The sequence below is a fragment of the Dipodomys merriami genome, unplaced genomic scaffold (genome assembly GCF_024711535.1).
Source record: "Dipodomys merriami isolate MVZ:Mamm:240054 unplaced genomic scaffold, mDipMer1.0.p SCAF_9, whole genome shotgun sequence".
Classification (NCBI taxonomy): domain Eukaryota; kingdom Metazoa; phylum Chordata; class Mammalia; order Rodentia; family Heteromyidae; genus Dipodomys; species Dipodomys merriami.
Genome location: NW_027206512.1, coordinates 30,578,851 through 30,594,051, shown reverse-complemented (window position 1 = coordinate 30,594,051; position 15,201 = coordinate 30,578,851). Strand labels below are relative to the sequence as shown.

The following is a 15,201-nucleotide window of genomic DNA, read 5'->3' as shown; positions in this document are numbered from 1 at the left end:
GTTACTCTGTCCCCATGTAATCTTATGCTTTATGTACCATCTCCTTCTTTGAAAAGTCTCATCTAACACCTGTGGGTTAACTGGGTAAGTTTCTGGTTTGGGATTTTATTAGAAATCCCCTGACTCTTGTTTGGCCATCAGCTTCTAGTCTTTTCAATTCTCTTCTCAAATACGATTTACAGTACATCAAGTTAAAAGTCTTAACAGTAAGAATGTGATTATAAGGAGAGGCAACCAGGAAAAGAAGGGTTTTTGCTGAAACAATGGCTAGAAGTCCTGAAAAGAAGATACTGTGTGATTTTTATGAAAGTAAGCCACCAAGAATTGGAAGCTATTTTCTAAATTACTAGTTATTTTTACTTGATCTCCTTACTGTTAATCCCTGTTTTGAAACATTTTGGATTGGGTATATGTTTGACATAGGATTTGTGTGCTTCCTTGGGTTCTAGCCATCTTTAGCAGAGAAGGTAGTTTAGTTCATATTCTTCCAGTCAGTTTCATCTCATGATCAGTGAGTTGTGCTAAGCTGTATTATGTACCAGAAAGTTACCAAATTTCACATCTAATATTCATTCACTCTATTCTGCAAATATGTATTATACATCTATATGATGAAACTGTGTGTTTCTCCTTAAAACACACCTTTTGTCATGTGATAGCAACAGTACAGATGGTCCTGGGTTCAAAGCTGGTATGGGGGTGACAGCATTGTAAAGTGGGCAGGAGAGAAGCTACAGAATGTGTGCTGTTCATTCATTGCCCCATATTTATCTGCCATAAACCACTTCACACTGCCCCATGGGACATTACCTGGCACCGATAGTGCTTAGCTCCACTATCTGACAAGCCACCTTGCATTTAAACTGTTGACATTTGTTTGTCATTTCTTTTGTAACCAAAGCCATACTGTTAGCAGTGTGATAACTGACTGGTTAAAGTATCTGATTTTTAACAGAGGCCATTTTTTTTGGATTTGATTGCTGGTGAAAACATTTAGTAATCTAATTAAAAGTAATTCAAATAGCTAATTACATAATGTTGTAGTTTCCAGCAATATATTCTTTTAAACAAAGCATTCATCATTTGTGGAGTGTAATTTGTCACTGGGTTCCAGAAACAAATGCAATTATATGTTAAAATGAACAAAGTTTCTACCAAACAACTCTGGAATGACATTGTAAAATTTAGAGTATTTATACCCATTTAGAAGAGCTGTAGAAAATTTAGGGCTGGACATTGTTCTTGGCTTTGCATCTAGCTTGAATGGTTTGATTCTGAATGATACTTTTGACAGTGAAGACCCACATTAAAGCTATGTCAATGTTTTGACAAAATTGACTGATGAGTTTCATCAGCCTAATTGTCCACTCAGAAAAACAAATGCTTTGACAGTGTGATTTGCTCATGTGTTGTTTCTTTGTTAAATTAACTTGTTTTTAACTTAATTGACTGGATAAGACAACACAATATTGCTAGATGAATCCAATATTAGGAAGCTTTCTGAAGTAATTTTTCTTAAATGGCAAGTGCAAAGAGACTAATCAACTTGTCTTCTAACAATTGTCGAAAATCTACAAATCATCTGAAATTGTGATTTTCCCCCCAAGACATTGTGTGAGAAAAGAAATACCTCTATGATTTCTGTTTAAGATGATAAAAATCTTGCGAATAGATTTCTGAATTGAAACATTCTCATTATTCACTTATTCCCTTATTTAAAGTTTAGGATCTTAATATTAAAATGAATTTATGTTCAAAAAACAAATTTTTGGAATGATAAATTTATTAGGAGTAGAAATTCAGTGTGTATCTTATTAGACTACTCTGCCAAAATATTGATTCAACAACACATTTTAGAAATAGCATTGCAACAAATTTTTTTAATTGTGAAAATACTGTACAGAGGGGTTACAATTACATGGGCAAGATAATGAATACATTTCTTATCAAGCATTGTAGCCTCCTCCTTTGTTTCCCATTCCCATCACTTCCCCCCACCCCCGCCGCCCCCCCACCCCCACCCCCGCACCAAAGTTGTAAAGTTCATTTTCGACATAACGACTTGTAAATCTCATTGTTGCAATGGGTCCACCTGTATCCCTATTTAAACGATTTGTTTTTTCCCTTCCCCTCCACAAATTATACCAACATCAAATACAGTGAAAGCAGGGGTTATACCATGGGGGAGGGACATACAAAGCAACAAAGAAATTATCTTATAAATGTGTTAGAAACAATCGCATGAAAGAAAAAAAAACATTTGAATACATATTCTAGGGTTCATTTCTCTAACATCAACCAATTTTGAATAATTATGTGACCTATCTTTGATCAATGACGTGGATTTGCTAGATTCTTATGTGTGTGTTTGTGTGTGTTTGTGTGTGCTCACATGAGTGTGTAAGTTTGTTGAGTGAGGAGAGAGAAAGAAAAAAAAAACAAATGCCAAAGCCACATAGAATCATTGCATTATGGTGCAATCAGACCTTTTCTAAATATACAAATAAGGGAAAAACCAATTTCTTTCTCAAATTTGAAATGATATGCTTCAAAAAAGAAATCACATTTTCTCAGCTTTAAAGAAATATTAATAATTATAAAATTTTGCTTCTTTACTATTCCTTGTTCTTAGCTCTCTGCTTCTCATCTCCTATAGCATCTTCTTTAAATATAGCATGCTTATTTAAATAAAAGTTTTAAATAAATAATTCTCTGTGTTTAAGTTCATATTTTTATGTAAGTGTACATTTGTGTGAATTAATCAACTATCAACATAAATTTAATCTGTCATATGTGTTTCCCATTAGTTGAATTTGTTATGCAGACATCCACTTTGTTAACAGTTGGTAAATACTTCATTTAGGATTTCAATTAACTTGCTTCCAATGATGACTTGCTGAATTTTGCAACAATTCACATAACATGCTTTTTATATTCAGTCTTGGAATGAGAAACTATTAAACTTGACCTGAAAAGATAGAAAGCTTCTATATATAAAAAGTAAACATATACATTAACAAACATGTAAAATGAAACAATCTAGAAGAAACATAATGGAAAGAGACATAGTTTTCCTACTATGCAAAGAACTTTTAGAACAGCAAGCTTTGCTTAAATTTGAGCAAATTATGTGTAAAAAGCATAAAAATAATTATACAAATGAAGTAGAAAATTACAATAACGATAGTATACCATTATATATTCCTTAACCATTGATGTGGCAAAATTAAGAGAACTGATATTTCATTTTGAAACAGAAAGGACTGTTATTTTTTTTTCTTTTTTAACCAAACTCTGTTGGCCAGATTTGAATTGTTTCTCCCATTTCCCATCAATTTTCATTTTTAGAAATATATCATAAGCTTTATTTCTACAAGTATAATTTTACTTAGGGCTATATTATACAATAAACTTGGATAATTATATAATGTCCAAAATGCTATAACCAACATGTACAGATTCATTTATATACTTCATTATATGCAGTTATTTAAAATATCCATGAGCTTAGGACAAATTAATTTTAATTATATATATGTTTATAAATGTTTATATGGATACCTATTTTAATGTATCCATTACAAATGGAGTATACATATCCAGAAACAAAAATATTTTACCATATATTACATTATTAAGTAAAATATACAAGTTGTCAGAGTGTATAATACTATAAAATATACTTAAGTGAAATAAAAAGAGGGGAGGGAGGTCTCACATAATATGTGTGTGTGTGTGCGCGCGCGTGGGGAGCCGGGGTGGGGGTAGAAAATTCTAGTGGGAAAGTTAACCGCATTGTTATTTGGAGCTCAAAAAACAAAACCCCACAAAACAAAACAGAACCATATTTTAGTTATATAAACCTTTTAGTTATTATAAACCTTGCCGGAGTTTCCATTGTGCCAGTCCACCCCCAAACACTGGAAAGCGAACTCATGCACAGAGTGCCCCTTTATGGGTAATAACCATATTGTGCTTTCTTTCTCCCTCTTCCTCCCATAGCCTTCAGCCGCGCCCCAATTCCCATGGCCGTGGTCCGCAGAGAGCTGTCCTGTGAGAGTTACCCCATAGAGCTCCGCTGTCCGGGAACAGATGTCATCATGATTGAAAGTGCTAACTACGGGAGGACCGATGACAAAATCTGTGACTCGGACCCCGCTCAGATGGAGAATATCAGATGTTACCTGCCAGATGCCTATAAGATTATGTCTCAAAGGTATGGTGCTTCTTTTCTATGCCTACATATAAGCCTGCCTGCCTGCAGGTCTCTTCCTTCCTTCCTTCCTTCCTTCCTTCCTTCCTTCCTTCCTTCCTTCCTTCCTTCCTTCCTTCCTTCCTTCCTTCCTTCCTTCCTTCCTTTCTTCCTTCCTTCTTCCTTCCTTCCCTCCCTCCTCTTTCCCTCCTTCCCTCCTTCCCTCCTTCCTTCCCTCCCTCCTTCCCTCCCTCTCTCCTGTCCTTCCTCCCATACTCTTTCCCTTTAAACCAGGCATCTGCGCATGCAAGGCAAGTGCTCTAGCCCTTGAGCTACTCCCGGGCAGCATTTCAATATCTGAGTCTTATACCACTAAAAGGATGCATTTAGAAATTGCACATAGCACTGGGAAAATATTAAAATGTATTTAGATTATTTAGTAAAGCTCATGATATAATCCTCTCTCTTTCCAATAGTGTTTTCTAGAATTAATTATACAATAAAAGTTTCAAAAACAGTATTTTATATAAGATTTGTAGAAATAGGAGTGTGTGTGTGTGTGTGTGTGTGTGTGTGTGTGTGTGTGTGTGTGTGTGTGTGTGTGTGTGTGTGTCAGTTTGGGCTCTTGAACTCAGAACTTGGGCACTGTCTCTGAGGCTCTTTGTGTTCATAGCTAGTGCTCTACCACTTGAGCCACAGTGTCACTTCTTGGTTTTAAGAGATTAATTAGAGGTAAGAGTCTCAAGGAGACTTTTCTGCCTGAGCTGGCTTCAAACCACAGTCCTCAGATCTCAATTTCCTGAATAGCTAGAATTACAGGAGTGAGTCACTGGTGCCAGGCCAGAAATAAAGATTTTTAAAATTGATTCCTAATAGGGTAAAAGAAGTGGGAAAAAATAAATTAGTAATTTTGTAAGTATTAATAATTAATAAATTTAATGATTATATAATATTATTGATAAAATATTTGGACTCAGAATTTAATAAACAAGTAGTCATTTGTGATATAGAATATAAAATTTAACTTTATAAATTTAAACTATATAAAGTATTTCTATATTAAAATAATATGTTAAAATACCATGCAATGACACTGAATAAGAAACTTATCTTTGACTTAAAGAGATTATTCAAGAGGAATCTAAGCTAGAATAGATTTAAATTATCTTAACATTATGTAAGGGTTGGTTATATTTTGTTGTTGTGTATCTTTCTGGTTATAATAAATTCGATATGCCTCAAACTGAAATACAATGTTTTGACTAATATTTTCAGTCATTTTATTTTATAGTGGTCTTGTAAGGTTCTCTGAAGAGTGGCTTTCTATTATCAGAAAAGACATCACACATGGTGATTACATTTTTTTCTTTTCTTATTGCCTTTTCTGGGGCTTGAACTCATGGCCTAAGTGCTGCCCATAAATTTTTTGCTCAAGCACTTGAGCCACAGCTCCACTTCCAGCTTTTTCATTAATTGGCAATAAGAGTCTCACTAACTTTCCTGCTTGGGCTGGCTTTGAACCTTGATCCTCAAATCTCAGTCTCCTGAATAGCTGGGATTATAGGCACCAGTCACCGGTGCTGGCCCAGGTGGTTTGTGTATTTTTTCATCTAAATCAGAGACATCCAACCCTGAAATTTCAAAGATACAAAAATGCCATTTGAGGTGTAGTTTGAGGAGGAGCTTCTGCTTTTTTTGTGACTAGGTTTTCATTGAAATACTGTAGAAGCATTGACTTCAATAGCTCTTTGTTCTCTGTGAGATTTTCATTGAAATTGTTTTAATCTTTTCATTGATACTATTCAGGACATTCAGAATAAGCCCTTAATCTTATAATTCATGTAGAAAATAGTTAAAAATGGATGCTCTAGAACCATGGAATGTCTAAAGTACAATGACAAATCTTGGGGGGGGGTGCTTTCATCACTAAAGCTACCTCTAAGTAAACCCACCTGGGGGTTTCTGAAGAGTTATCAGTTAGCTGAAACAGTGGTTAATTCTCAGTGCAAGGAAGTGCTTTACTTGCATTTGAACTTTGAAGTATGCTACATTTACACTTGTCCAAAATAAATACTTTTGGCTCTTGGAAGAAAAGAAATGACTTTCATCTTGTGTGATGGCCAAGGCCACCCATGCTGCTTTATAATGAACTTAGTTATGCTGACAGGGCAGCCACTGCATGTTAAATAATGCTCCTAATTGCTAGCTGTGGCATGGATATATCTTACTGATACTACTATAGACACATGAAGTAGATTGGTGCATGCAAACTGAAAACATAATATAGAGCTAACTTACATCAAGGTCTACAAATCTTTAAGTATATTTTGTAGGAAGATTATTACTAAAGATAAAAACATCTTAGTACTGAATATTGCTCTAACCTTGTTTTATTTAAACAACAACAACAACAACAACAACAAAGCTTTCTAACTTCTTTCAGAAATAGCAGGCAACATGTTTCATGTTGATGTTTGAATACACATTGCATCAATTATACTGCATACTGATGTGTAAGCTAACTGTGAAACATTCCCCACTTGAATTCAAAAAGGATATGATATTTGATTTCTTCAGTTTTCTACAGTAAAAATGTTCTAATCTGATATCTGCTGAGAGATGCCATTTTTTTCACAACTTTCAGGACTGCATGATCTTCGAAGAAACTCCTTACAACAGAAAATATTGATCCTCAGCACAAACAAACAAATGAAAAGATTATGCAAATTGCCAAGTTGGGGGTCTCAAATCTAAGTTATCACATGCCGTTCTGCCCACTCGCTCAATGCTCAATCTCTTGACATTACATACTCTATCATTACCCTACTGAAGAGTTTATTCAGATGCCAGGACACATTCATTTTAGCCTTCATAGACCTTAGCATCTATCTTCTAGTGTAACATAGCATCATTTATATCTCCCCTATTCTATCTTAATATTAACCAAACTGCATTATCACACAATCAGCTTTGTCTAAAGCAATTGCTGGCTTTCAGAAGGCAGAATTTCTACTGATTTTACCTAAAATCAATGTTGATGTATATGTGAGTAAATGAATATGCTCTCTAAATTTTAGAGAGCATAAAATGTTTTTTAAATTCTTATCTGTGTGGTCTTCTGTTTTTACATTTTAGGAAGTATTAAAAGAAATATCCCATATAGTTTTGGAATCCAAATGTAAAAAGTGGTTATTAACAAATAGATAATTTCAGCAGTTTTACATTTGGAATTCATCTCAGGTTTCATGTTATCTTCTTCAGCTTTAATGGAAATAAATATGCAGCTCACTACAGCAGTTACTTGGGTTTGATGGACATGTAAGTCAGGCATGGTCCCTACCCATGAAAATATATTTTTTTACAGATAAAAGGCAGCCGGATTTGTTGTTTGCTTCATATTCCTTTCTACTTCATTTACTTTTTTATTATTTTAAATTTATTGCTAAGGTGATGTACAGAGGGTTGTAGTTACATAAGTAAGGTAGTGAGTACATTTCTTGTCAAACTTGTTGCCCCCTACCTAATTTTTCTCCCACTTTCCCTTCTCGCCAACCCCTACCCCCACAAATTGTACATATCATTTTTAACATATTGTCTTGTAAGTTTCACTGTTAAATTGGTTTCCCTTTTGTCCTACCATTTTGTGGTTCCCCTTCCTTTCCCTAATTCAGATAAGTGTATACACAATACCTAGGATACCAAAAGGAGACCAAAAGAGAAATGTACCTCTGGATAAGATTACAGACTAGTTCATTGGAGAAATATTAGATGTGTTCTTTAGGAAGAGGCTGGCATTCGTGTGTCTTAGAAACCAGACTGACACTAAGTTTGGAAGTAGAAAAGTACTGAAAAGAAACCCAAAGGAATGGCTTCGTTCTTGTAACTCCTTCAGTCATCCTTAGGCTCTTTGACTCATTTTCCAAATGTACCAGTGTTTGGGTTCACTCTTTCCTTCAATACCTTTTATAATTCGGTTACGCATTATCTTATGGAACATTACTATTGAAAAATGATAGAAAAATTGAGAAAGTTCCTTAAAAAATTCCATGATCATATTTATTATGATTTGGGAAAAAAATTCCAGAGGACTATCAGAACATTGAATACCATATTGCATTTTTATGCAAACTTTTTTTTCTTTGGTAGGTCTTGGAGTTTGAGCTTTGGGCCTGAGTGCTTTTCCTCAGCTCTTCAACTCAAGGCTAGTGCTCTACCACTTGAACCACAGCACCACTTCTGGTTTACTGGTGGTTTATTGGAGATAAAAGTTTCACAGCTTTTCCTGCCGGTTGGCTTTGAATCGTAATCCTCAGATCTCAGCCTCCTGAGTAGCTAAGATTACAGGTGTGAGCCACTGGCTTCTGGCTGCAAACATTTTATTATTATTTAATGGCTTTGGTCCCCAGGTATTTCTATATGCATGTTCATACACACACACACACACACACACACACACACACACACACACACACACATATACATATATATGATCAAATGTCTTTTGTGCACAAGTATGGATATACATATGTGTGTATAACATATTTGGATATAATATGCACACAGATAATTGCTTCTTTGTATGTATTTAACTCATTCATATAGCTAAACAACCAGATGAAGAGCTAGGACATGAATGTTTCCTAAGACGTGCCCATTTGTTCTCTATCAACCCCACCTTCTCCCCAAGGACTGCCCCTGTGCTTACTTTACACAAAATTTGTAATTTAAGTAATAGTGCATATAATATGCACTTGTTTCTTTATTGCTTCTTACACCCAGGGCAATTATTTTTTATAATTTTCCTGAAGCCATTTTACATACCATTTATTCACTCACTTCAAACATACTAAAATTATTTTCTAGTAAATTTACCAAGTGATAGCTGCCAACGGCAATCATAATAAATCAGTTTAGCAAATTTCTATCAATGCAGTATAGTTCTGTAGAACAATTACTGTTAATTCTTATTTCCAACCCACCACATGCAATGATTTAATCTGTTTTTCTGGTTAAATGTTACACTCAATGAACAAAGTTAAGGTAAATAAGTGTATATTTGAAATTGAGTTAAATGTATTGGGCTTTTCAGTGGTGATTCTAGAGGAAAAATGTTTGCTGTTATTCCTATAAGCATGGATATAAATGTATCACTTGCATTTTTCATTCTCTTAAAATCAAAGATCACAAATTGATATATTTTTTAAGTTACTCTATTGAACAGAGATAGTGAATGTGTAATGTGAGAAATTCATTTTTCCATTTAAATGAGAGATCTAAATTTTTGTTTGGTTTTACCAGTGTTTTGCCGATATTATATTTTCATGTTATCATCACATCAGGAGCAAGAACATTAAAAGAGGGAATGGATGGGGTAGGAAGAGAGAGAGAAAGAAAGAGTTGTTTCTCACCTTACTGAGAGCTATATTTCAGTTTATATCAGAAGCACTGCAGGAGATTTTGCAGCTTACAAAAAAGATTTTTGGTTTCTGTTGCGTTCATCCCTGGAGAAGTTAAGAAGTCTTCAATAATAATAGAAGGAATGTCAGTGGTATAGCCTAGTAGGTGTCCTGCAACAACTATGAGTTTTTTTTATTCATGTATTCTCTCTTGCTTCTTTGAATAATCCATTACCTTATATTGTAACAGATCACAAACAAATCCTCACCTATCTTATTTGCATTAAAGAAAGATAGGTATAGAACCTGTGATATATAATGCCTTGCTTCAGGATTATAATATGAATGCACATTTGTTTACAGAAAAATAGAATGAGAAAGATAACTTCCATTCCAAAAGCCCAAATATACAGAACATAACATTTGAAGCATTGTATTTATCTCTTCTTTTCAAGGATTCCTGCCTCTTTTGATTCTGAAAATATGTTTTGTTCAACAAACTCAATTGTTTTTTTAAGTATACTTTGTTACTAATTTAATTTTTGAAAGAAATTGTATGTTATTTATGTCTAGCTCTAAATTACAAAACACAACAAAATCAACAATGATTTGAATGTTTTTGACAGGTAAAGGTAGTTCTGTTGGCTCATCAATCTTAGTTCATGAAAAATATTCACCTCATTTTTTGGAGGCATCTTTAAAGCAAAGTTCATGTAACTTCGGAGTCTTTTCCTAGAGGTCTTCAGAACAGACACTTTTTATAATAGCACATAATTAGTTATCTTATTTATTACATCATCAAAGGCATTGGTGGTACAAAAGAAATTCTAGACAAAACTACTTGTAACTTAGCTGAGTACAAGGCAGTAGTGACACTGTTCCTAAACATTTCTCAGATGTAATTTCTAATATAAATACTGGTAGCTGTAAACCACATAAAATGATTATTGTGGGGATATTTTAAATTTTATTTTTATGTTCTTTATAAAGATAATTTTAAAAAGCAGAAGAATCAATCCTTTTAGCACTGTATGAATTGACTTTCTGTAGCTATAACATAAAATCTGAGCCTAGATACTTTGTACAGAAAAAGATTTACTTCTCTGAACATTTAAAATACTATTTATCAAAACAAATTCCAGGACATTGAAACCTTTTTTTTTTAAGTCATGGCAGTGTTTGTTTTCACTTTTTTGTTGTTTTTTGTGGGGTTGAACCAGGGCCTAGGAGCTGGCCCTGAACTCAAGGCTAGAGTTCTACCACTTTGAGCTACAGAGCCACTTCAGTTTTCTGGTGGTTAATTGGTGATAAAAGTCTCAAGGTCTATCCTGCCTGGGTTGGCTTTGAGCCCTGTTCCTCACATATCAGTCTCCTGAGTAACTAGAATTACAGGTGTGAGCGGTTTGTTTGTTTGTTTGTTTTTAGGGATGTAAAAGGTGGGGTGCAGAAATGGAGAGAGGAAGGGTGAACAAATACAATCTTACTATTCAGCATACACCATGTGGAAAATGAACTATGTAACTGTGGGCAGGGAGGAGAGGAGGAAACTGGGAAAAAGTGAAGGAAGGGGTGACATTGTCCAAAAAAGAAATACCCTCTTTACCCAATTGATGAAATAGTAATCACTCTGTGTAACTTCTTAATAATAACAATTGGGCATTTACCCAAATGTTTACAAAGAAGACCACACTAAAGCTACCAGCACAACTATGTTTATTGCAGCATTATTTACCATAGCTAAGATATGGAACCAATCCAGATGCCCTTCAGTAGATGAATGGACCAAGAAAATGTGGTATATGTATACAATGGAATTCTATGCCTCCATCAGAAAGAATGACGTTGCCCCATTTGTTAGGAAATGGAAAGACTTGGAAACAATATAATTATCTTTACAAAAGTAAAGAGAAAGGTTTATTTGTTTGGTTCCTGGTGGTGGTAGGTCCAAACTCCATGCTGCTGTCTCATTGGCATTGCCACAGGATGAGGTTGGAAAATGAGCCAGTCACTTGCAGAGGGAAACACACACATTCAATTCTTTTACAGGAAAATAAACCCCTCTCACAAGAACTGAGACCCTGCAACAACTGCATTTACCTAAAAGCTCCTGGGGGCAGTGCCATCACTGACCTAATCCCCCCACCAGCTAGCCCTATTACCTCCCTCTATCTCTCTACTGAGGCCCAGACTGCCAATACATGAGCCCATGGGGACACTCAAACCATGTCTAACCTATTACCAGCCAATCAAATATATGTTTATAAAGTTTCTGTTTGTTCTTATTCTTTTTTCAGAATATGCAGTATGCATTCCATGTGGTTTAAAGTCGTCTGTATTTTCCCAATAAGTGAATTTTTTTTTTGTAAAAAAAGAATATATGGACTGTGCAATGCGTCCTGCTAATTCTGAGCCAAAACACAATTAGGGTCATTATAACCATTATAATGACTACAGACATTTACTATTCAGACATTCATATATCTTAATATTTAGCAAGATTGTACAAACCTGCTTAAAACTAAAAATAAGTGATTAATAGAAACTTTACTCATTTTATTATTTTTTCAATGATTAATAGCAGATTTGGGGAGAGAAAGACAGGGATAATCCTGGCATATTATTCTAAACACAGAAATTATTAGTAGTATGTGGAATGGAAAAGTATTTTTAAATTTTAATTTATTACTGATTTCAATTTCTTTTGGAAAAGGAGTCAAGCATTCAGAGACAGAGTTTGAGACCCTCTTAAATTTTCAGTAATTGTTTTTGTATGGCAGTGTTCATGATGGACTCTTGTGCATAGGGCCGTTATTTTGCCATGGTGCCGGCACTTGAACACAGAGCTTTATTCTATTTCTGGGCTTTCTTAGTCCTAGTCGGCAGTCTACTACTTGAGCTGCACTTCCAAGGCACATAAAACAATTATTATTTGTCTTGTCAAACTCAGGAGTACAAAGCCAAAAAGGACTCTAAAACAGGAGAGCTAGTTTGATAGGCTTGGGATTTGTCATATTTTAAAATTTGATTTATAAAATATAAGATTCATTTTGATTACTTTCATTGTTTTCAAACATTAATATTTTTAAGCAGCCTTCTTCTAGTCAGTCTGTACAAGTTGAGATAGAGAAAATATGTGCTAGAAACTGTCAAGAATGTGAAATAAATTATTAGAATGAATGTTAGAAGTTATAGAATAAAAATGCAAGCATTATCTCTCTCACCAAAGGACTGCAGATTGGAAGCTTGTTAGCCATTGAGACAGAGTGGGCCCTGATGGAGCTTTAAGTGGTGGCAAATAATGAGAAGTTTTAAGGCAAAGGAGCTCTGCCCTCAAAGGGAATAAGGCACTTCTCAATAAGAGGATGATAAAGAAATCTTGAGCCTGGTCCCACCCAGCTCTCTGGTTTTCTGTGTGGAGATGCCTTTGCTTTTCCATGCTTGTATTCTCACAGTGAAGTGATAGAGATAATACAGCTTCATTGAACAAATGAAGGCAGATGCCCTTGAAGTTCCAAAACTAGGAATTAAATAAACTTGTTTATCTTCATGAATAGTTTGACTTGAGGTATTTTGTAACACAAAAATTAATTCAGGAGAATTTCAGTCCCAATGGAAAATTGCTGGTGGATTATGAACATGCATTGTTAGTAATAAATAGATAACACTACCTTCTGGAGGAAGTAATTTACAGTGGTATGTAAGAGACTTGCAAAAAGTCTCTTAAAAAGTCTCTGACTTTTTTTCTAGTTTCTCACCAAGTACCATTGCTTTTAAGATACCTGGTTGTATTTTTGAGACTGGGTCATGGAGAAATAGGTTTCAAAGAAGCTTGACTGTCATTTAATTTTCAGGTACAATGAATGTTGCTTGCTCTCCCCCCCCCCTCTCTCTCTCTCTCTCTCTCTCTCTCTCTCTATATATATATATATATATATATATATGGATATATATATGGATATGTTGTATATGTTTGAACATATGACCAAGAATATTGTGAAGCTGAGTAAATTTGTATTTCTTACTTCCTGCCTTAGGATAAATTTCCAGGCAAAAATAATCATATATAGCATTTAATCATCATAGGAACCAAGATGATTATTTTTGCGTACATTTTTTATTGTAAAAATGCTGTACAGAGGGTAACAGTTACATGAGCAAGGTAGTCAGTATATTTCCTATTGAGCATTGTTGTTTCCTCCTAAGATGATTACTTTTTAACAAAAGTTTACAGATGAGGAAGAGGTTGGGTTGCATTTAGTTTGAGAAACACACCTAAAATCATGATATGATAACACAAACCTTCATATAGAATCTATTTTGGTATGTAGCCCACCTGAGGTTGTCTGATTTTCTTTTTCCATTTCTTCTTCAAAGACAATAGAATAATTTTTAGGCCCCCAAAATGTTTTTTTTATTGTGAAAATACCATACAGAGGGGTTACAATTACAGTGGAAAAATAATGAGTATATTTCTTATCAAGCATTGTTGCCTCTTTGTTTCCCCTTCCCATCCTTTCCCCAGAGGGGGGCTCTGCCTCATCTACCCCCCCCCACCTCTGCTAAAGTTGTAAAATTTGGTTTTGGACATAACGATTTGTACATCTCATTGTCGCAATGGGTCCACCTGTATCCCTATTTTTGCAGTAGATTGGATAAAGCAAGTGAACAAGAATTCAAATCCACTCCACTACCCACAAATACGTTGGATAATAAAAATAAGGTTTAATGAAAATAAGCTTAAAACATCATAAATATTTACCTCTCATTTTTAAGGAATCTGTCTGTTCTGCAGACTGGATACTTAACCCTTTTTCTTTAGCTTGAATACTAATATCCAAGCTATTGTATATTTGGCAAAATAGAAATTATATTTAATTGTTATACTAAGGATTATAATCCTTACCAAAATTTATTTTGGGCTTACTATTTGGCCAAGAATCTTTCACTGTGTATAGTTTCTTCTTTGCCCCCTAGTAAAGTAGTTGTGTAGCTAGATTATAGTCATAAACCTGTATCATTCTCATTCTTATTATGTCATGGAAACAAAGCATGTGAGATATTTATTTGTTGAAGAATTTTTTTGTAGGCCAACATGCTGTCTTAATTGAAGGACTTCAGGCTTTACTGAAGGCATAACCAAGGTGATAAAACTTAATTCTCAAAAGTTTTGAAATGATGGACTTTGATCTTTGTCTTGATGAAGATGATGAGGATAGAAATCAATTCCTTTTCATGCAAAACTCAACATATACTGGTGCTCTGATGGTATTTAAATAGAGCTATACTTGGTTTTTTATTGTTAAAAATTCTGATACAAATAATTTTATTCATGTGAATTGGAAAGGGTACATCCTCAAAACTATTTTTGAAATTTGAACTAATTATGTTTTTGTAAAATATGTTATGTAATAAGATGTTTCTTGGAAAAATACTCACCAGTAGCGCATAGATAATTGCATCATTGTTTGTAACTGTGATTATGAATTATCTATATTTATTAAGAATTTCTCATAAGCAGTACAGTGTTCTAAGAATTTAGCATGTATTATGGTCTGATTTTTCACTCATTACTGTGAAATAGACACCACTGGGTTTTTTTTTTTTTTCACTTCT

At 34.3% G+C, this 15,201-nt stretch overlaps 1 protein-coding gene across 25 annotated transcripts in view; it reads left to right on the top strand.

The window, feature by feature from the left end:
• Adgrl3 (adhesion G protein-coupled receptor L3) overlaps window positions 1-15,201 on the top strand; it is a 735,816-nt gene that overhangs the window by 331,942 nt on the left and 388,673 nt on the right. For all 25 annotated transcript variants that reach the window (XR_011369974.1, XM_070012589.1, XM_070012578.1 and 22 more), the window contains one exon: window positions 4,003-4,216. Coding sequence is in view for 24 of the 25 variants with exons in the window: in XM_070012589.1 (XP_069868690.1) it covers window positions 4,003-4,216 (214 nt within the window). In the remaining variant the exon portion in view is untranslated. The remainder of the gene's footprint in view (window positions 1-4,002; window positions 4,217-15,201) is intronic.